At 37.5% G+C, this 19,409-nt stretch overlaps 1 protein-coding gene across 1 annotated transcript in view; it reads left to right on the top strand.

Moving 5' to 3' along the window:
• Positions 1 to 6,331: 6,331 nt before the first annotated feature.
• Positions 6,332 to 19,409, top strand: part of LOC106651161 (phorbol ester/diacylglycerol-binding protein unc-13-like) — a gene marked incomplete at its 3' end in the record, with an annotated part of 166,158 nt that continues 153,080 nt past the window's right edge. The window contains exons 1-2 of the mRNA XM_023463425.1: positions 6,332 to 6,699; positions 15,057 to 15,086. Coding sequence (XP_023319193.1) covers positions 6,678 to 6,699; positions 15,057 to 15,086 — 52 coding nt within the window. The remainder of the gene's footprint in view (positions 6,700 to 15,056; positions 15,087 to 19,409) is intronic.

The following is a 19,409-nucleotide window of genomic DNA, read 5'->3' as shown; positions in this document are numbered from 1 at the left end:
ATCCTATGACAATTCATCCGGACGACAAATCATCCCGAAAAAAAAATTGGGAATAAGTATAAATAAACGTTGGATACAAATATTGTGGAAGTAGATAACACGATATATTATGTTATTTTAGCACGATAACAAAAATAACAAATGAACAAGTCAAACGTAGAACAAAAAATTACGCGTTGAATGAGTCTCGCGCTAAAAGTTCTGGCCTCCCCAATAAATCTGGAAAACCGATGACTAAAAAAAAAAAAAAATAAATTTATTATATATTTACAAGGTATATATATAATAAATACCTTGTATTTACAAGGTATGTACATTGTATAAGGAATATTCATTTTGTATATATATCTGGTACATGCCTTGTAAATACAAGATATATACATTCTATATACGTGGTATATAGAAGCCCTATACGGAGATCGAGTGGAATGCGTGGAGGCGCTTCGGGCGCCGATGCACAAGTGAGGAAATACGCGAGTGAATTGTGTTAAATTTTCTTGTTCTCTGTGGTGACGTACTTGATAGTCGACAAGTATGGCATCCGGCGTGAATAGTTGGAAGATGCGTACAAGGTCACAGGTCGAGCAGTTCAAACAGGAGGTTCCCGATGACGTGATGAGAAAGATTAAGGAGCAATCAATACAAAAGGTGGTAGAGAAATTAAAACAGCATCGGCTGTGTACAGTGGGCGTTGAGTAAACGCTGGGAGTGCGACTGCTGCGAGCGAGTTGCAGAGCGCTGCCGAACAGTAATCAACTAGACGTTTCATGGGACCCAGAAACCGATGAGGAGACCAAACGGAGCGAGAAGAGCTTGAATGAGACGATACTTCAAGTAAAGAGCCACGAGATGAAGATTGATGGAGCACAGGGCGGTGTGTTCACCCCGCAGATGATCGAGTCACTCACGGAGAAGATAGGACGCAAAGTCGGTATCGCGGTCACGCGAGAAATAGCAAAGCTGTCTTGAAGAGGAGCTAGTACCGATGCAGGTGGCGTCTCAGTAGAGCTGGTGCTACGTAGCTCGTCTCCTTGAGACGACGATCACACACCGAAGATGAAAAAATCAAGAAAAAATCAATTTAATACAAAAATCTAAAATCCAGCAAGTAAAAAGTAAGAAAACAAAAAAACAAAAAACATGAATCAAAAAAACGAGAAAATCAAGAAAAAGAAAAGTCAGAAAATCCCAACACAAACATCGATGTTTCACATCTGGTGCATTATCAATGCGCGCTTACTCTTCAAATCGTTCCCTCTCATTGAGTTAAGTAATCAGAGTAGTTTCTTGAGCTTTAGCGCACCAGATGTGAAACATCGATGTTTGTGTTGGGATTTTCTGACATTTCTTTTTCTTGATTTTCTCGTTTTTTTGATTCATGTTCTTTGTTTTTTTGTTTTCTTACTTTTTACTTGCTGGATTTTAGATTTTTGTATTAAATTGATTTTTTCTTGATTTTTCGAGTTTTAATTTGTTTTTAATTTTTTACTTCTTTTCTTGTTTCGACTTTTACTTGTTCGATTACTTTTGAATTCTTTAATTTTCTTAAATTGATAGTAAGATGTTTCACATCTTGCAGCTGTTCATAAACAGCTGATTTTTTTTAATTTTTTCAATTTTCAATTTGTTTTATTAATCAAATTAGTGCATTGAGCTATTATCGTTCGTTATATCTTAATATAACATGATAATTTCGACTTCCCTTAAGAAGACACACACTCATAGACACGTATACATACATGCAGTAATAAGTATCAGATTTGACAACGTGCAAGATTGTGCATAGTCCCGCGACGTACATGCATAGACAACACATACGTATTATATGTATTAGCGATACGCATAAGCAAGAGAGAGAAAGATATCTCAACGCAGTCAATCTCGTGAGCTGAGCCGACTGCTGTTGCTTATGCTGTTACGTTGCCTCGTGCGTATACGTAAACACAGGCATACGCGCGTCGAGTCTCGGCAGCGGGCAGCAGCAGAAAGCAGTTCTGTAGCTGGCGCGGCAGCCAATCACAGCGCGTAGCGCAACCCGACGCTGTATAGGCAGTTCTACTACCAAAGTTGCGCTCGCTCGGACGGACGGACGGACGCTCGGTTTTTACGGGTTTACCCCTGACACCAAACGCGAATATAGATGTTTCACATCAAAACCACCGTGGAAGATGCTGCGAAAGATGGCCACGGTGGAGGATCTCGCCACTGAGGAGGTGCGACGTTCGTCGACCGTGGGACGCAAAAACGCCGCTTGGCTTGCCACCTGGCCGTTTAGCGGTATAGAAGGGATTCAACGATGATAGCGAATTGGACGGTCAACATGAGCAATCGAGCTGGCGCGATAAACCGATGCAGGCGGGCTGGTCAAGAAAAGCACCAGGGATCTTGCCTCTGCCAGATTAAGCGAGAGCGAAATAGAGGTGGAAATGGGCTCGTATGCTGCGAGATACGGGTTTGACCTTTTCCGGTGTGAGTCTGAGTTTGAGTTTAAAATTTAATTTAACGATGTATTTTTTGGTTATAATAACAATCTCAATTCGTTCGAATCGATGCGTCTCTCGTGAACTGCGCTTGCCGCCTGAAAAATGGTTATGTTGACCAAACACAAAAATTCATGACTTTATTATAATTTATCTCAAAAACGGCTAATTGTACAAAGTTGCGCCAATGTTGACTTTTGCTCAGAAAGTCAAAATCTATCTATTTGCAAATTTTCATGCGATTTGACGGGGACCCACAACCCTTATTTGGACCGAGGGGTAGCACCCCATGAGGCCCAGGTAGAGAATAGTATACATATATCAATGTTTAAAAATATATTTTTTCTTCTCCTCTGACCGAAAGCTCGTTTTTCTTCCCCGATATCGGGGAAGTATATTGTGTGTCCAGACTTAGAATTCAAAAGCCGAGTGGTGTTAGTCGGCTTTTGATACCAATCCGTTATAATATTGTTACCAGCAATGATAAGTGTCAAGTCTAATAGTACTTTACGATACTAGTGGCATAAGTACTCTGTGGCATATTTACTCTGCCGTGCCGTAAAGTGCTACTTATGACACGTGTATCGTTTCCTATTTTATAGTACATGTTGCATAAATGCGCCACCCATGCTGATATGGTAATCGCTCGAGCGAAGCGATTTTAATGTCACCGGGTGATTTTAATGTCAAAGACATATTTAAATTGTCCGAGCGAAGCTATAAAAAAAAATGTCATTATAGTTATTTTATGTATGTGATTTCATCCATTTGTACTGTCACAGAACAAACAATACAACATGCAGCGACAGAGCGCATTTGTTTGTTTTAATGAGCGCCATCTATGGCGCTGAAACTTTACTTGTCTATACAGGTCTGAGTCGTTTGACGTTGTCTCTTGTTCAAGTGCTAGTAAAACGATTTTATACGCGATCCAAGCCATCTTTTTTATTTAAAATCAAAGTGTTATATTTTGTTATATTGTGTTGAATAGCATTGGTGTTAAATAAAAAAATGTATTCCAGCGACGAATCTGACGACGAAAATAATGAGATTGTGTTGAGAGCAATAAGAGAAATTGCGGGAAATGTTTCTTTGAATCTGTTACCCGAACGTTCAAAAAAGAATTATGAAGCAACATACGAAAAATTTAAGATATGGCGTAGAGAAAATGGCACAAATTCTTTTTGTGAAAATGTGTTATTAGCTTATTTTTCGCATTTATCAAACTCTTATGCCCCAACAAGTCTTTGATCAAAATAATCTATGTTAAAGTCGACTATTAGTGCTTATAATAAGATTGACATTGGAAAATACATTAGATTAACTTCTTTTTTGAAGAAGAATTCGGATGGATATATTCCCAAAAAAATCTAATTCCCTCACTAAAGAGTATATTATACAATTTTTGGATACTGCCCCTGTTCATACACATCTGAGTGAAAAGGTATGTGTATTTATTCTCATGAATTTTATCTATAATATATTCCTATCTAATCCTTGTAAATTACTCATTAAAGGTAATACTTATATTTGGGATTTCTGGTGCCATGCGTAGAGGAGAGTTGGTCAACTTAGTGATGAGTAATATTACCATTGGAAAAGATTTTATGCTTGTAAAAATCCCCAGACCCCAAAACAAAAGTCTCAGATCTTTTACCATTGGTGATAATCTGTTTAAAATTTGCAAAAAGTATATAGATGCAAGACCAGTACCATGCAAAACTGATAGACTTTTTTTGAAATATAAGAAGGGTGTAATGATCAGGCAACCGATAGGTATCAATAAGTTTGGAACTTTACCCAGAGAAGTGGCACAATTTTTAGAATTGCCAGAAGCTGAAACTTATACGGGTCACTGCTTCAGAAGAAGCTCAGCTACATTGTTGGCAGATACTGGGGCTAACACATTAATGTTACAGAGACTTGGTGGATGGAAATCTTCAGCTGTGGCTCAATCATATCCATTGCAAATAAAAAAAACTATATAAACAAGTCACCTCTGACATTGATGTGCTTTTTGATACAACTAAGAAGAATTTTGACAATGAAGCACCATCAACCTCAGGCTTAAGGTATCCTGCGCTAGACGTAGCGACTTCAGACAAAACACACTCAAAACTATGCCGTAAAACGCCATCTATGCCACTCAAAAACGTGGCATAAGTGCGCATTTATGCAACGCAGTGCTATAAAAACTTTATCTTGTCGTCTGTTTGGAGTTCACAGGTAAACTTGAGATTTTTAAAAGATATCGCACGAAAGGAGCGATACCGCAGGAAGATATGCTTTTCGCCGTAGATGCATTACTGGTCGGCGAAGCACAGGTGTGGTATGAGAGCGTAGAATACAAATTGCACTCGTGGCAAGACTCCGAACGACGATTTCGACGAAGTTTTACTAGTCAAGCGACACCGACGGAACTGCTCACAGAGCTGCGGCGGCATACACAGGGAAAAGGTGAAGATATTAATACGTATTAAACGAACTTCAGGTACTTGTGTGGTCGTTTTTGTGAGCCGTTACCGTATGAAAATCAGGTTGCAATCGCGTTTAGAGGAATTCGGCCAGAGTATCGTAACTTTATAGCACATAGAGAGATAAACTCTTTCAGGGAATTAGAAAAAGCTGGCAAAGAATATGAGAAACTGTGCTGAATGAACGCTTATTGGCATGAGCCAGTAACGCACGCGAATCAACTGCATCCGAGTGCGGCGTACAAGCCGGTGCAAGCCAAACAGTGCGCAGCTATAGAAGTGGGCTCGCCGATGTTACAGTATAATAATTATAATTAAGTGGTTATAGTGAATAAAAATACAGAAAGAGTTAATTATTAAGTTTGTGGCACTACTTATAGTTACAGTTTCTAATAACGCAACGTTAAGATACTGGGGTCTTTAAAGTGATTTTTCCAATTAAATTTCTACAACCCAGACGAGTGCGATTTTTTATTTGAAATCTCGGACTTGTCTTAGTAATTCATATATTTATTAGGGATATTGGACTTCAAGGGCTGAAATTTTTAGGATATTTATTCATTAAAAATTTTTCAAAAGTATATACTCAGTTTCAATGTTTTTTTTAACGTGTCAAGCTTGACGTGTCAAAATAGCAAACAGACAGATACTTTTTTTCTAAGAAATCTAAATCAGATAAATTGAGTAGGTACGTAGAATTTTTGCAGTTACAATGAGCAAAATATATAACGTTTAAAAAGATTACTGTTAAACCATATTCAATTATATTGTATGTTTGCAATCCTCTCCTTTCCTTAAATTTATTAGAAAATTTATTAGTTTGTGTTATTTAAGTTTTTGGTAAATTTATCAAAAACTTTTAATATGTTTGTGACGTCCTACATAGGGATAATTATGTGTTGCAATGAATATCAATAATTAAACTTATCGTATTTATATATCTATCGAATGAAGGAAAAAAGGACTGTAAAATTGAGAGTTTTGAATAGTTATTTTATGGTCAAAAAATAGATAAAATCTATATGCATAGTAAACGAAACATGAGAGAGAATTTAATAATATTTTTTTTTAAATTCAATTATTTCCATCTAATTCAAATTTATAATCATTTATCAATATAATTAATTTTTTATAATAAAATGAGTTTATCAATTACAAATACAATTACAAAAATTCACAAATTGACGGGAAAATTTTCATTTTCATTGAATTCAATTCGAATGAATAAATTTTCGGAATCTTTTAGGGTACACTATCGTCTTTTTTCGGGTAAAGTCGATATTTGTCGTTTGTGGCGCAAACGCAGTATCATATTTAGAACTTACTGAATTAAAGCTCCTTCATATATATATATATTTCAACAAATTTGTTTTTTAAAGTACACATGTCTAGCAAAAAATGAAATCATTTTGAGAAGCCAAAATAAGTCAGATAATTTACTCATAATTTACGTAATTAATTATTGCAAAAAAAATAATTTTACATTATGTCTTATGGATAGAATATTTGAATTGTTGTTGTTTTTTTATGCTTTAATGCGATAAACAACAGCTGAGAGATATGCCTCTGGGAAAGACTTGTTATTGTCCTGCCACATCAAAAAACTAAGAGAATAATATTGTTAAATCTCAAACAAAAGTCAATTTTGACTTTCATTAATTTCGTACATCTCTTTTGCTTATGTGTAATCAAATTCATTTCAAGAGGCCAGTTTTGCTGAATTATGCCTATATTGAGTGTTACAGGTAAGTCATTAATATTTTATTGTCTTAGAAACATAATACAATTTTTGCGGCAGCTTAGTTTTTGAAATGAAAAAATAATGCTCATCATTTTTTTCATAAAGTAAATGTTTTGTACTGTGTGTATTTTTTTCTTTTTATACTTTCATAAATTCTGCAAAAAAAAATTATTCTGCAGATATTATATTTATTTATGCATTGAATGAATAGTTACTCGGTGACTTGTTTTCTTAGTTCTTTTTTAACTGGGGAAAATAATAATCATTGCTCAAACAATATATTTCAAAATTTAAAAAAAAAGATCATTTCTCTTTAGTAAATTTATTATTTTATGAGAAATTATTCTATTCCTTTATTATTTTAATCATTCAAGTAAATTTTGGAAATGATGCAATAAATTTCATCAAAAAGCTAAAATGGTTCATGCACTTCATTGGCATGTGCTCTATTTGCCTTTGTCAGTCAATTTCAAGATATTCTTAGAGACGTAAATATTTAAAGTGAATATGGTATATGTATGCAACAAGTGATAATTTACATTAAATAGATATCGATTCAAACTTTCCTGCAATGAATTTAGACGTTGTTAACAAAATAAAAAACAAAAATATTAAAAAATTATCGAAACTTGTTTCGTTAATATTTGATGAAAAAAATGTTACTGCCTTAGTTTCTATTTTTTTTCATGATAATTTATACTTTTTTCAATGAGATATAAATTTATAAATAATAAATAATTGAGTATAAAAAATTTACATAATATCTCTACGGTTTTAACTATTTTAAGACGTTGAAACATTATCTGTTTTATGCCTGTACCACATATGTATTAAACATCGAAATACAAGTAAAATATATATTAAACATCGAATTACAAATAAATCGTATACAAGGAATCCACCTTAATCATGCTTAAATCGGTCGCTGCAAATAAAATCTTTCCTTTTAAATGATGTAAACAAAGATTCAGCGTTCAAAATCATTTAGAATATAGGCAACCCTTTTTTGTAACATGTGGCTAATTGATGAAATGTCATATATTTTTGAAGGTGCCTTAAACTTTAAGGTGGCTCATCAGTAAAACGGGTCAACAACAGATGGTTATGAAACTTTACAGAAATATTCTTTATAATTTCAGCATGGGTTACCGTACTAATTTTTAAAAATGAAGCCTTTGAAAAAAGCAAATTTAACATGTGCTCTTATGGCAGGCCATCATAATTTTATACATTTTACGCCATAATTTTTTCATTCAATAACAGATCTAAACCAAAAGCGAATATGTTATGCTTCAAGTCACTACCTTTTTCTCAGAACCACTTTTTCAACTCTTGTCAGCGATTGAGAAAAAAATACAAGTTCGATCTTTATGTTTAATATCTCTTTTTAATCGTTGCAACTTCCTCTAGAACACAAACCTCTGAAAAGTTGAGAAAGTTATCCCCAATTTTCTTTATGAAGGTGAACTCACCCCAAAAACAACATTATTTCAGAAAAACTCGAGCCAAAATCGCAAGAATTAGGAACGGGATAAATAGGCCGGTGCGGAGATTGTTTGTTTTCTTTTTATGTAGAGGGTGTGAAGAGTAGAGCTGGTGAGAGTGAATTGCGTTGTGAGGTGAGTGAAGGAGCGAGTATGATTTAGACAGAGATCTGACATCGTGCCAAGAAGGCAAACACCGCCTGGCAGGCCGGGATGTTTGGCCCTGGTCCTAGTCTAGACTATGAAAATAGTTTTATAATCCTTTAACGTCTTCAGAAACGTCTTCAGAATTTTGCATTAATCTTCATGATGATCTAGATTGAGCTAGAAGGCTTCAATCGAAAACTTGAAACGGTTAAAATTTATTAAAATTTTACAAGGAACTAAAAAAAAATATTTTCAAATTTTTTTACTGGAACCATCGGGTTCTAGGAATCTTTTTTGTTAAAAATAGCATTTTTCGGCTCTAAAAGTTATCACCTTTAATTAGAAAATCTAAAAAATTTGAGGTTATGTATTTTGATGAAAAAAACAAGAAAAAAATTTTTCCAGATCTTTCGTGGCTCCGTATCGTCCTAAAAAAACTATTTTCATTGAAAAAAGAGGTTTTTTGCTTCAAGAGGTGTGTTAGGTAATCTGAAAAAATCTGAAAAAATCGAGATTACATTTTTCAATGCGATAAAAAACTGAAAAAATTTCCGAGTACTATAACGGCTCATATCACCGTATCTCGATTTCCAGAATTTTTTATGATTTTATCTGAAGGCGTGAAGCACTCAAAAAATCTGAAAAAATTCAAGGTTGTTTGGATTGTTGAAAAATATTTTTATGAATTTTTTCAGATTTTTTCATTACTTCAGGCCTTCAGAATAAATATAGATCGAAAATAGACGTTAATACCGTAAGTGGGGGGTAGGAGGGGGGAGGGGGTCAAAAATTTTGGTTTTGGGACCTTTTTACCATGTACTATAATATACCAAAAGAGCGTCAAGATCGATGACATACGTGCGCACGGTTTTGTAAAAAAGTATTATTTTGACCCATATATATAATTGACCCGGTGCACCAAGTCACCGATTTGGCCCTAGCTAAAACTTCTTCAGGAAATTTTTTCTTCTTCATGATAAAGATCGAGAGTATGAGGTACAAAGCGGGTTCAAGTCGACCTGGGGCACTAGGTTATCGATACAGACCTAACATTATCATCCTCAGGAATTTTTGTTAGAAACAGGTAAAAGTGGTCGAGTGGGAGTAGTTTAAGAGGGTAAGTAGTATAAGGTGCCCCAGGTCGATGGAACGTGGTTCATTTCCTTATACTTACTCATTAAAACACAATGAAAATAGGAATTCTCGAGGAAGTTTTTGTACTGGCTGTATCGGTAACCTGGTGCACCAAGTGAACAAAATGCACCGGGTCGCCAAAATAAACCTCTGGACATCTTCCTCAGGAATTTTTGTTTTTCGCATAGTTAAAATTGTTATATGTAAGATAGTGAATAGTATCACATCACACCAACCGCGTACGAGTATAAACCTGCATTTGATACAAAATTTACGCAACGAGTACATTGCTAAGCGATGTACTGTTATAGTCGCATTACGCTGTCACATGCCTCTCTCTTCTTCAGCATGGAGTCCCGATGTGATAGGACACAATACAACATGTCAACTACGCAGCAGCCGCAGCAACGCGCGTTTTTTTCCTACTCCACCCCATTTGCCTACTCATCGGTAGTTGCCGCTAGGCAATGCTTCGGTAAGGCCGAGGTTAGTTGAGCATTTCTGCTGCTTCGATGTTAGTCGTTTCCATACATCCGTGATATGCGATGATTAGGGGTTCAGGGACTCATCTTTCTTCTTGGTGAACCTCCGTACGCACGATGCCATCTCTCGATTGTCGTATCGCACATCCGGAGCCGGGGTTCTCCACTGTGTGGTCACACATTGCCATCGTCTCCTCCTGAGTTGAGTATTTAGAACTCGCTGCCTAGTGCCATCTTGTGAGTGTGGTTCTCGCTTCTGACTTCATTATGGAAATTGTGTGCTTCCCGTCTATCGCCAGTCTTGTAAGTCTTCATCTCAGGCTTCTACTTGTGGTTATCTTCTTCACTTCCAGCTCAGACAGTGATCGGGGGTTTTTACCGGCTTCAGAGGCTGATAGCATAGCCTGGGTCTTTTTTTGAGTGGTACTTCTATTCTCCATCGTCTTTTTCTTACTGCATCGTCCGGTCATCTTTTTCTGGCACTCTCTTCGCCCCTCAGTCGTGTCATGACAGAGTGGGCAAAGAGGACACTTCCAGCCAGTTGGGTTCAGCGTCGAGCATGAACCCTACCAGTGTCTTGGATTCCAAGGGCCCTCAAGAGAGGTGATGAAGCGCCCCTCTTTTCTCCGCGAATCGAGAGAAGTGAAAAGTGACTGGCTCGGCCTTTTCCACCACCAGAGGATACTCCGGGCACAGGTAGGTCACTCGTGTCATTTTTGGCCCAACACAGGTAAGACCTGATTTGGTGCGTCCACCGACCCTTCGTCGAGCAGGTCCATTGGGCCTGCTATTTCTCAATCTTCCTGGCTCGTTCTTCACTCCAAACGTTTTCGAGCCAGTGATAATAGAGCCTCGAGCGTTCGTCGATAAGTAGTGCCAGTGGAGGGATGCGGGCAAAAACGTAAAAGGCCTCGTTTTAAATGCTGCAAAACTTCCCGATCACGGACATAGCCATGCGTCTTTACTGCCTTACTCCCCTATAAGCCATGCCGGGGCACCGAAGAGAAGGATCGATTCGACGACTTTGGCATACAGCCTACTTCGACTGCTCCTTGGACCTCCGATGTTGGGCATGAGACCCAGCAAGGCACCTGCTACCCTGTTTGCCTTGTCGCTGAAAATGTGATGGTGCTCATTGAATCTCAGCCTGGCGTCAATATGTACGCCTAGGTATCGGATATTGACCGGGAGCCGACCTAATGTGTCGGTCGACGTGTGAGATACTCTCACACACTCATCCAAAATAACGACACGCACAAGTTCTATACACTTCTCGGAGTCAGAGCGTGGATTGGGCGGACTCTCTCACTATCGATACGAAGTCCACTGCTACCTAGCACATAGCCTAGAAATTTTATACTTTGACAACAAAATTCACAATTATTTCGATTCAGATAGTAGACGTGTGATATTTTGTTCGTTTGCACAACGGTATATGTTCTCCCCGTACAAGTTTCAAGCGCGAAATAAATAACATTGGTAGAGTCGGTTTCTCGGCCGTTCTGCCAGATAATTTAGAGAAAAAGAGAAGTCGCGAGAGCCCCGATAAAAATAGTGCTAATAAAAAAATAAACCGCCTCACAAATTACTGGCTTAACTCAAGCTCAATAATAACAAAAAGTCGCTTTGAAAATCTCTCCGTGGATGACGAAGGCGAGAAAGAAGAAAAAGAAGATTAAACTGAAAATTCTAGTCAAGCAAGCGTAGTCGCCGAAGCTAGGAAAAAGTCACCCCCGATATTCATATCTGATGTAAAAAATATCAAACCACTTAAACAAGCTCTTGATCTTATAGCCCTGAAAAAATAACTTTTTAAAACACTAGCAAATGATCAAATTAGAGTCCAGCCAAATTTTTCGGAACTAAATCTCCCAATTATCACCATGCTGAAAGAAAATGATACACATTTCTATACATACCAGCTCAAAGAAGACAAACCGTACAGAGTAGTACTAAAAAACGTACACCCATGTACAGACATAAGTGAAATAAAAAAGGAAATGGAAGATCTAGGACACACTGTGACTAGAATCACAAATATCCAGCAGCACATCACTCGCAAGGCTCTGCCGATGTTCTTTGTTGATCTGAAGGTAGCAAAAAATAACAAGGAAATCTATGAGGTATCATGCCTGCTAAATATGATAGTGGCGTTCGAGCCCCCCAGAAAACAATGAGAGTTGCCACAGTGCATGAGATGTCAAGAACATGGGCACACAAAAAACTACTGCTAGAATCTGCCAGTCTGCGTCAAATGTGCAGGAAATCATTTGACCTCAGAGTGTAACATCAAGTCTAAAACAAGTAATGTCAAATGTGCAAACTGCGGCGGAAATCATCCAGCCAGCTGCAAGGGCTGTCTTAAGAGAAAGGAGCTAATAAGAAAATTGTACCCTGCTCTGCGAACAAAGAGTTTAGAAGCTACTGCTGTAGACTCGCCTCCGTCACAGGTATCGGCTGCCTCAAACCTCGCCGATAGAAGTCAAAAAATTATAATTACACGTACGCAAACGTCTTGTCGATAGGAAAAGAGTCAAGTATCTCCCATGAACAGCAAGACAACCACTCAAATCAAACAACCCGACAACAGTCAACAAACTTGAACAATAACAAGCTCGAAGAAATGATGGCTCAGCTAATAAATCGTATGGATACTATGCTAAATCTAATCACTAGTCTTATAATCAAAATTCAAAATGGCAAATAAGTATAAAGTCGTACTATAGAATGCTAACAGCCTGGCTCGCAGAAGCCTGGAATTTAAAAAATTTGTCATAGAGCAAGTCATCGATATCCTGCTGCTGTCAGATCGTCTGTGCAACTCGTTTCACGGACAAAAATTACGTCTCTATGCCAAATTACTCTTTCTACAATACAAACCACCCAGATGGCACAGTTCATGAAGGCACTGCTATACTAATAAAATCAAACTTGAATCATCATTTCTCAGAAAAACACAGCCACGATTATCTACAAGCTACGTCCATCGTGGTTGAAGACTGGGCAGGTAGTATAGCTGTATCAGCTATCTACTGCCCTCCATCATACGTGATAAAAAACACACAGTTCGAAGCATTCTTTGCCAAACAAGGCCATCGATTTCTTTGCGGAACGCTAAGCATCCATGGTGGGGATCAAGACTCCTGATACTGACACCTAGACGCAGACAACTCCACGAAGAAATTCAAAACCAAAATTGCTTCATAATCTCCACTGGCGAGCCTACATCGTGGCCGTCCGATCCAAACAAAAGACCAGACCTGATTGATTTTGCAATTGCAAAGGGCATCAATAAAAAATTCTCTGCGCGTTCCAGCCTCGATCTAACGTCCGATCACTCTCCCGTCATTATCACCATTGATTTGCCACTAAAAACCACGCTCCGTACAAGAAAGAAAATCAAATGGAAGAGTTCAAAGAAATAGTTTCGGAGAGACTGCATTGTGGCATTCACCTTTGAAGGTGCAAGATCTTGAGAGTAGTATTAAATCCTTCAATGAGACTCTACAATTCGCAGTATCCGATGCAACTACTACAACAGTGATAATCCATAAACAAGGCCTGATACCCAACGAAATTGAAGCAAAAATCAAAGAAAAAAGAAAATTAAGAAAAGTCTGGCAGTCAACTAGAAGTACCGCAAATAAAAGGAGACTAAACAAAGCAATAAGGGAACTTAAGGGAACTAAGGGAACTCTTCAAGTGAATCTTCGAGATATATCTAGCTCTTCGCCACCGATCTAGAATTATATCCATGTTCTTACACGGATATCCGTCTTTTTAGGTTACTTTCTTCAAGTCTCGATAGTCAACGCAAAATTGACATGACCCATCTGACTTTTTTACAAGCACCGGTGCGCTATTTCATTCACTCTTAGTAGCTTCAATGATACCTTCCTTTTTCATTCTCGTTCTATGGCACACTCGCTTCGCACCCTCCACCAATTTCATTCGGTGGACAATTTAGTCCGTATGACCTAGTTTCGGCCCTACGTCGGGTATCAACCTCTTAATTTTTCTCTCAATAAGCTCTCTTTCTTTACCACGCACGGTAATAACAGCACACTCGGCTACAATATTGCATCTCATTAACCCTGCATCGTTCAATTTGGCAAAGTCCATCACCGGAAAGCCACTGATTTCGACCCATGGATATATCAACTCTCCATCGACGTCCAAAATCTACGCCCAAGACCATCTCGACTGGCAGAATCTGTGTAGATTCGATGTCGATTCGGTTAGCTTCTCGGTCGATTTATAGCATAACTGGCAAATATCCCTCAGACGGCTGTGTTTGCTGTTTGCGTATCCTATGGAGGACATAGACGGTCTAATTCTCTCCGCCAAGTCTCTCATCATACGAGGTCCCGCTAAACAACACTGTGCCCCACTATCAAACAAAGCCTTGTACGTAAATAGACCCTTCTCGTACATCTACGAAAAAACGATTCTACTTCGTCATCGTTGTTATATCCAGGTAAATAATCGATCTAGTCTGTACACGTTGTCTGACTCTTGCGGCTCGTGTATTTATGCAATTGTTGAAACAATGGCCCCCTCCTCCGGACCACTATCGGTTCCATCCTGTTCATCAGGCATTGAAGTCTCCAGCGCCACCATGTATACGCAGTCCGAAAATTCTATATCTTCATCACTGTTATAATCTCCAGATACCAGCGACTGAGTTTGGACACAAAATACTTGCAAATATAGCAATAAAACGCTATTTGTCGTTTTCCTTCCCTCTTTTCTTAGCCCAAATAATAACATTTTTTATCTCAATTTTAGGTTAGTATCAAAAGTTGAAGAGTATGAAGAAATTAATAAACTCTACTTACAATGATACAAACAAAAATATATTTATTTAATAGTATAGTGTGCGGTAAAATTTCTAGTATTTTATGAAATATTATGCTTGTTATTTATGCACTTTTCATATACTATTCTATAAAATGTTGTATAAGACATGTTCCTAGCTTGGACCACATACCGATTGACGCTAGCCCTCGTCTATAAACTGTACCCAAAAACGTCTTTTCAACACTTTTTGCATAAATAACTAATATAAAATAAAATACATATTATTTGATTTAAGAAATATATTTATTTTTCAGTAAAAGAAGCCAAATTCACAACAATAAACGGTAAGTTATTTAAACTAGAGCTTTATCCTCACTTGTTACCGCTCATTTTGTATTTTAGACTTTTTTAAAGGGGGAAAAGTACCTAAAATCTCAAAAAAAAATATTTTTCTATTGGTGCGAAAGTCGAGTTTAGTGGTTTCTTTGCTTCAATATTGCACGTGCTGCAGTTTTTCACGGTGAATTCGATGTTGTGATCTAATTCTGATCACCTCTTAACTACTAAGGTAACTTAAAAGTTTATTAACCCCAGGAAAGAAGCTAATTCTTTCTCATTCGACGCTATCGGCACATTTACCGTGACGTATACTTTGGATTTTGATTTGTGCAATCTGTCCTTGTCAGTTACGTAACCCAACACATGAAGTTTGTCTTGCATAAATTTGCTTTTGTCGGTGTTGATGCGGAGATTTCAATTTTGCAGTCTTTCTTCTTAGGTTATTGTGCTACTCACTTAGTGTATGCGCTACATGTCGTTCCTTGAATGCGACTGGCTTAGCATCGGCTTGCAAGTATATTTTGGTTTTGCTTTTATTTACCTGAAAAATCATTGAAAATTTTTAGTTTATCAATTTTGATTACTGCGATATTATTCCGTTCTTCGATGCACAACGGCCAGCACTCGAATGCCGGAAGCCATTCACGACCGATCAAAGTAGGGGCCAATCCCCAATAAAACATAGCAATCAAGCGTGCGGGTTTTCTTTCTAAACGTTACTTTCAATTTTGTTATTTTACCGATCGGACTCATTATGGTTCTATCGTACCCACTCAAATCTACCGGTGTATCGGGAAACTTCGCCTTCGTAAATTTTTCGCGCCAGATTTTATTTGAAATTACAGATTTGTATGTGCCATAATCGACTGCCATTTTCGTATTTACGTCGTTTATACGTACGTCGATATACATCGGCGCGCCGTCCCAATCTCCACTTTCAAAATGTTTGTTTACAAAATTATTTTCGACTATATTGAGCGTGTAGAAATCTTCATGATGATCCTCGAAAGATCAAACGGACTGCGCCGCATCTTCGTCCACGTCGCTGTCTTGCTTGCTGCCTGTAACTCGACCTCTTGCGATGGCTATTATCATGGCCGATAGCAAGTACATCTTGCTGGTGGTTAATCCCCACGTTGCTTTGAGCATTTTTGTGTGCCATTTCTCGCACGATTGCGCTTTACGCCAATTTCTTCAAACGTGCGGTAAAATCGGCAATGCTTTCGCCTTGTTCTTGGCTTGCTTTGTAGAAATTATTTCGTTCCATCAGTTCAGACGGTTTAGGCTCGAAGTGATTTGCCATGAGCTTCGTGAGCTCCTCGTATTTTTTTTCGGATAGCTTTTGCGGCGCACAAAGATTTTTATTAAGCTCATACGCGTCTGTGTCCATTGAGGTGAGCAGTATGGCCGCCTTCTACGCGTCGATAGTTGTGTCCCGAGCCAGAAACTGAAACTCAAGGCGCTCGACGAATGTTTCCCGTTTGTCTTTATTAAGGAAAATTTTATTCGTGTACTGTTCTCCGCCATGTTTTTTTTTTTATAGTCTTTTATTTTGCATAATAAATCGTACATAATTTACAAATCAGAATTTAGCGATATTTAAAAGACATCACTGTTGGAGGACCAGGAGAGGGGTCAACGTGACAACCGAGAGTTGAAACCGGAATCAGTCGCTAGACATTACTTCGGTGATAGTTCTCCGCGTTGTTATCACTATCCGAGTCGTACTCTTTTTTTTTTCTTCTACCTCACCGTATTCGGACACTCACCGGTAACCGCCGCTAGGCATTGCTTCGGTGAGGCCGGGGTTAGTTGAGCATTTCTGCTACTTCCATGTTAGTCGTTGTTTTTCATACGTCCCCCATCCGTCGCATAGTGACATGCGACGATTAGGGGTTCAGGGACTCATCTTTTCAAACTTGGTGAACCTCCGATCCTGCGCGATGCCATCTCTCGATTGTCGTGTCACACATTGCTGGCATCTCTTTCTGAGTATTTTTAGAACTCGCTGTCTAGTGCCATCTTGTGAGTGTGGTTCTCGCTTCTGCCGTCGATGGCAAGTAGGCCGATTGCTCTGTCAGCTACATCTTGTGAGTGTGGTTCTCGCTTCAGGCGCCATCATGCGTGCTAGAGAAGCCTAGACTACTGCATTTGGCGCCCTCTTGCTAGTGTGGTTCTCCCTTTTGACTTTATCATGGGGGTGTTGTGCTCCATCTATTGCCAGCCTTGTGGGTCCTCGCCTTGGGCTCCTACTTATGGTTATCCTTTTCGCTTCCAGCTCGCACAGTGATCAGGGTTTTTTACTGCTTCGGAGGCTGATGACATGGCCCGGGTCTTCTTTTTGAGTGGTACCCACTCTACCTCGGGCACGGGCTCGACCACACCGGGCGAAAAAACGCCATCGAAAATTCGCCCAGTGGGGATCGAACCCACGCCTTACGGCACATCTTGTGGCTCCCCCCCACTTTCCTGACTCCGCTTTCACGACAACCAATTTCACGACAATTATTTTTCCCGACAATCGAAAATCCCGAATCCAATTTCACGACAACCATTTTCCCGAATAAAATTTCCCGACAACCATTTTCACAAGTATTTCAAAATTGGAACATATGATGATGGCCCTAGCTTATATTCTCGTAGACGATGTGTTGCCAACATTTAAAGATTTAAAAAAAGAAGCTCCAAGTGCACTAAAGACTGTATTCAATTACTTCTCCGAATACTATATTACTAGCGAAATACCTCGCTTGCTAACGCTCGCTCGGTTAGTCATAATATAACTAAGACCGGTAAAGAAGCATGGTTTATACGTAGTATATATAAGATATATAGAAATAATATGTTTATACTTATATTTAATTATTTTAAAAATATATGCTTTTCATGTACCTAATATGTATGATTTATATATAATACAAATTATATTAGACCTTGGATGAACCGCATATGTAAAATATTGATATTTTTACATTACCTATAAATATCCAGTATATAGATTACATATAGTGTTTGTGCGTTCGCGCGAGAGAGATTCTTTAATGTTTCATGGACTAAAATCATTAATATATTATTTCACGAGTATGCTTAAAAATAATTATATTTTAACAGAAAAATAATAAATTTTCACGAGATTTAATGTAGGGAAGTTAAGAAAATATTGTATGGATCTTGGGAATTATAATTTCCAATACTTAAATAGAAATAAAAGATAATACATGAATAATGTTTAAAATTAAATATATATTATATAAGTCTATTTGCAATTATCATCACAATATTTTATTGATGAAATAAAAGTATTTAATTCGTTTGTTAACATTTTCATAAACTACTCGTCAATTGAGAGTATATACATAACAGAATACAAGTCGAAAAAATTAAAAAAAAAAAATAAAAAAAATCGTATCGCAAAAAACTTATTCAGATATATGGTAATAATACCGGATAAATACTTTATAAGTAATTATTATAAATATCTTTTAATCATTGAATTTAACACTAAATGAAAAATGAAATAAAAGAGAGATGCTTCAAAGCAAAATCTGTAAGCGAAGAACATAATATTAATAATAAAAAAATGATCTGCTTAAAGAGCAGTCGAGAAAAAATGAAAAAAAAATGAAAAAAAAATTGCATTGAAAAAATCAAAAACATAAATTAATGTAAGTTACATTAACTCAATACTTCACATACGTTAAGTACGGTCAAAATATTTTACGAGGACATTTAACAATTAACACGTTATAACAACTGTCATTAGTAAAGATTTGATTTAACCGGCGGTAATCTCAAACGTCGTGGAAGCATGTACCGTTATGCTGGCGATGTCTTGGTAAAGATGAACTGATGATGATGAACTGATATCATACAATATATAGTCTTCTTTAAGGGGACCGACCTGTGTTAAAAGCTTAAATTCAAAAAATAGCTATATAAATCGAAATAGTGGAAATTTTTTTTTTGTGATCGTAAAATATGTTTATTAGACACCTGATTGACCAAAAAAAAATTCTATCCAAGCTCTGAAATGCCAATTACGCTTATTTTTTCATAATACTAAATATTATAATAGGATTCACTTGCCACGCGATTCTGACGTGAGCTTTTCATCAATATTGATCTATGGGGTCTCAAAATCTTCAGAAAAGTACCCTCATCCACTTAAGCGGAGCAGAATTTGAAAAAAAAAGTTTGTTTTTCTTCCAAGAGCTTTAATATGGCTTCTAGTGTTGATAAAATACTAATTTTCTCAAAAATTGGCACATTTTGACGTGTATATAAAGTTGTACGCAATTTTTCAAAATTCTGCTCCGCTTAGGTGGACG

This window comes from Trichogramma pretiosum, unplaced genomic scaffold (assembly GCF_000599845.2).
Source record: "Trichogramma pretiosum strain Unisexual culture from Peru unplaced genomic scaffold, Tpre_2.0 scaffold143, whole genome shotgun sequence".
Lineage (NCBI taxonomy): Eukaryota > Metazoa > Arthropoda > Insecta > Hymenoptera > Trichogrammatidae > Trichogramma > Trichogramma pretiosum.
The sequence above is the reverse complement of the archived record's forward strand: the minus strand, read 5'-3'. Positions and strand labels throughout refer to the sequence as shown.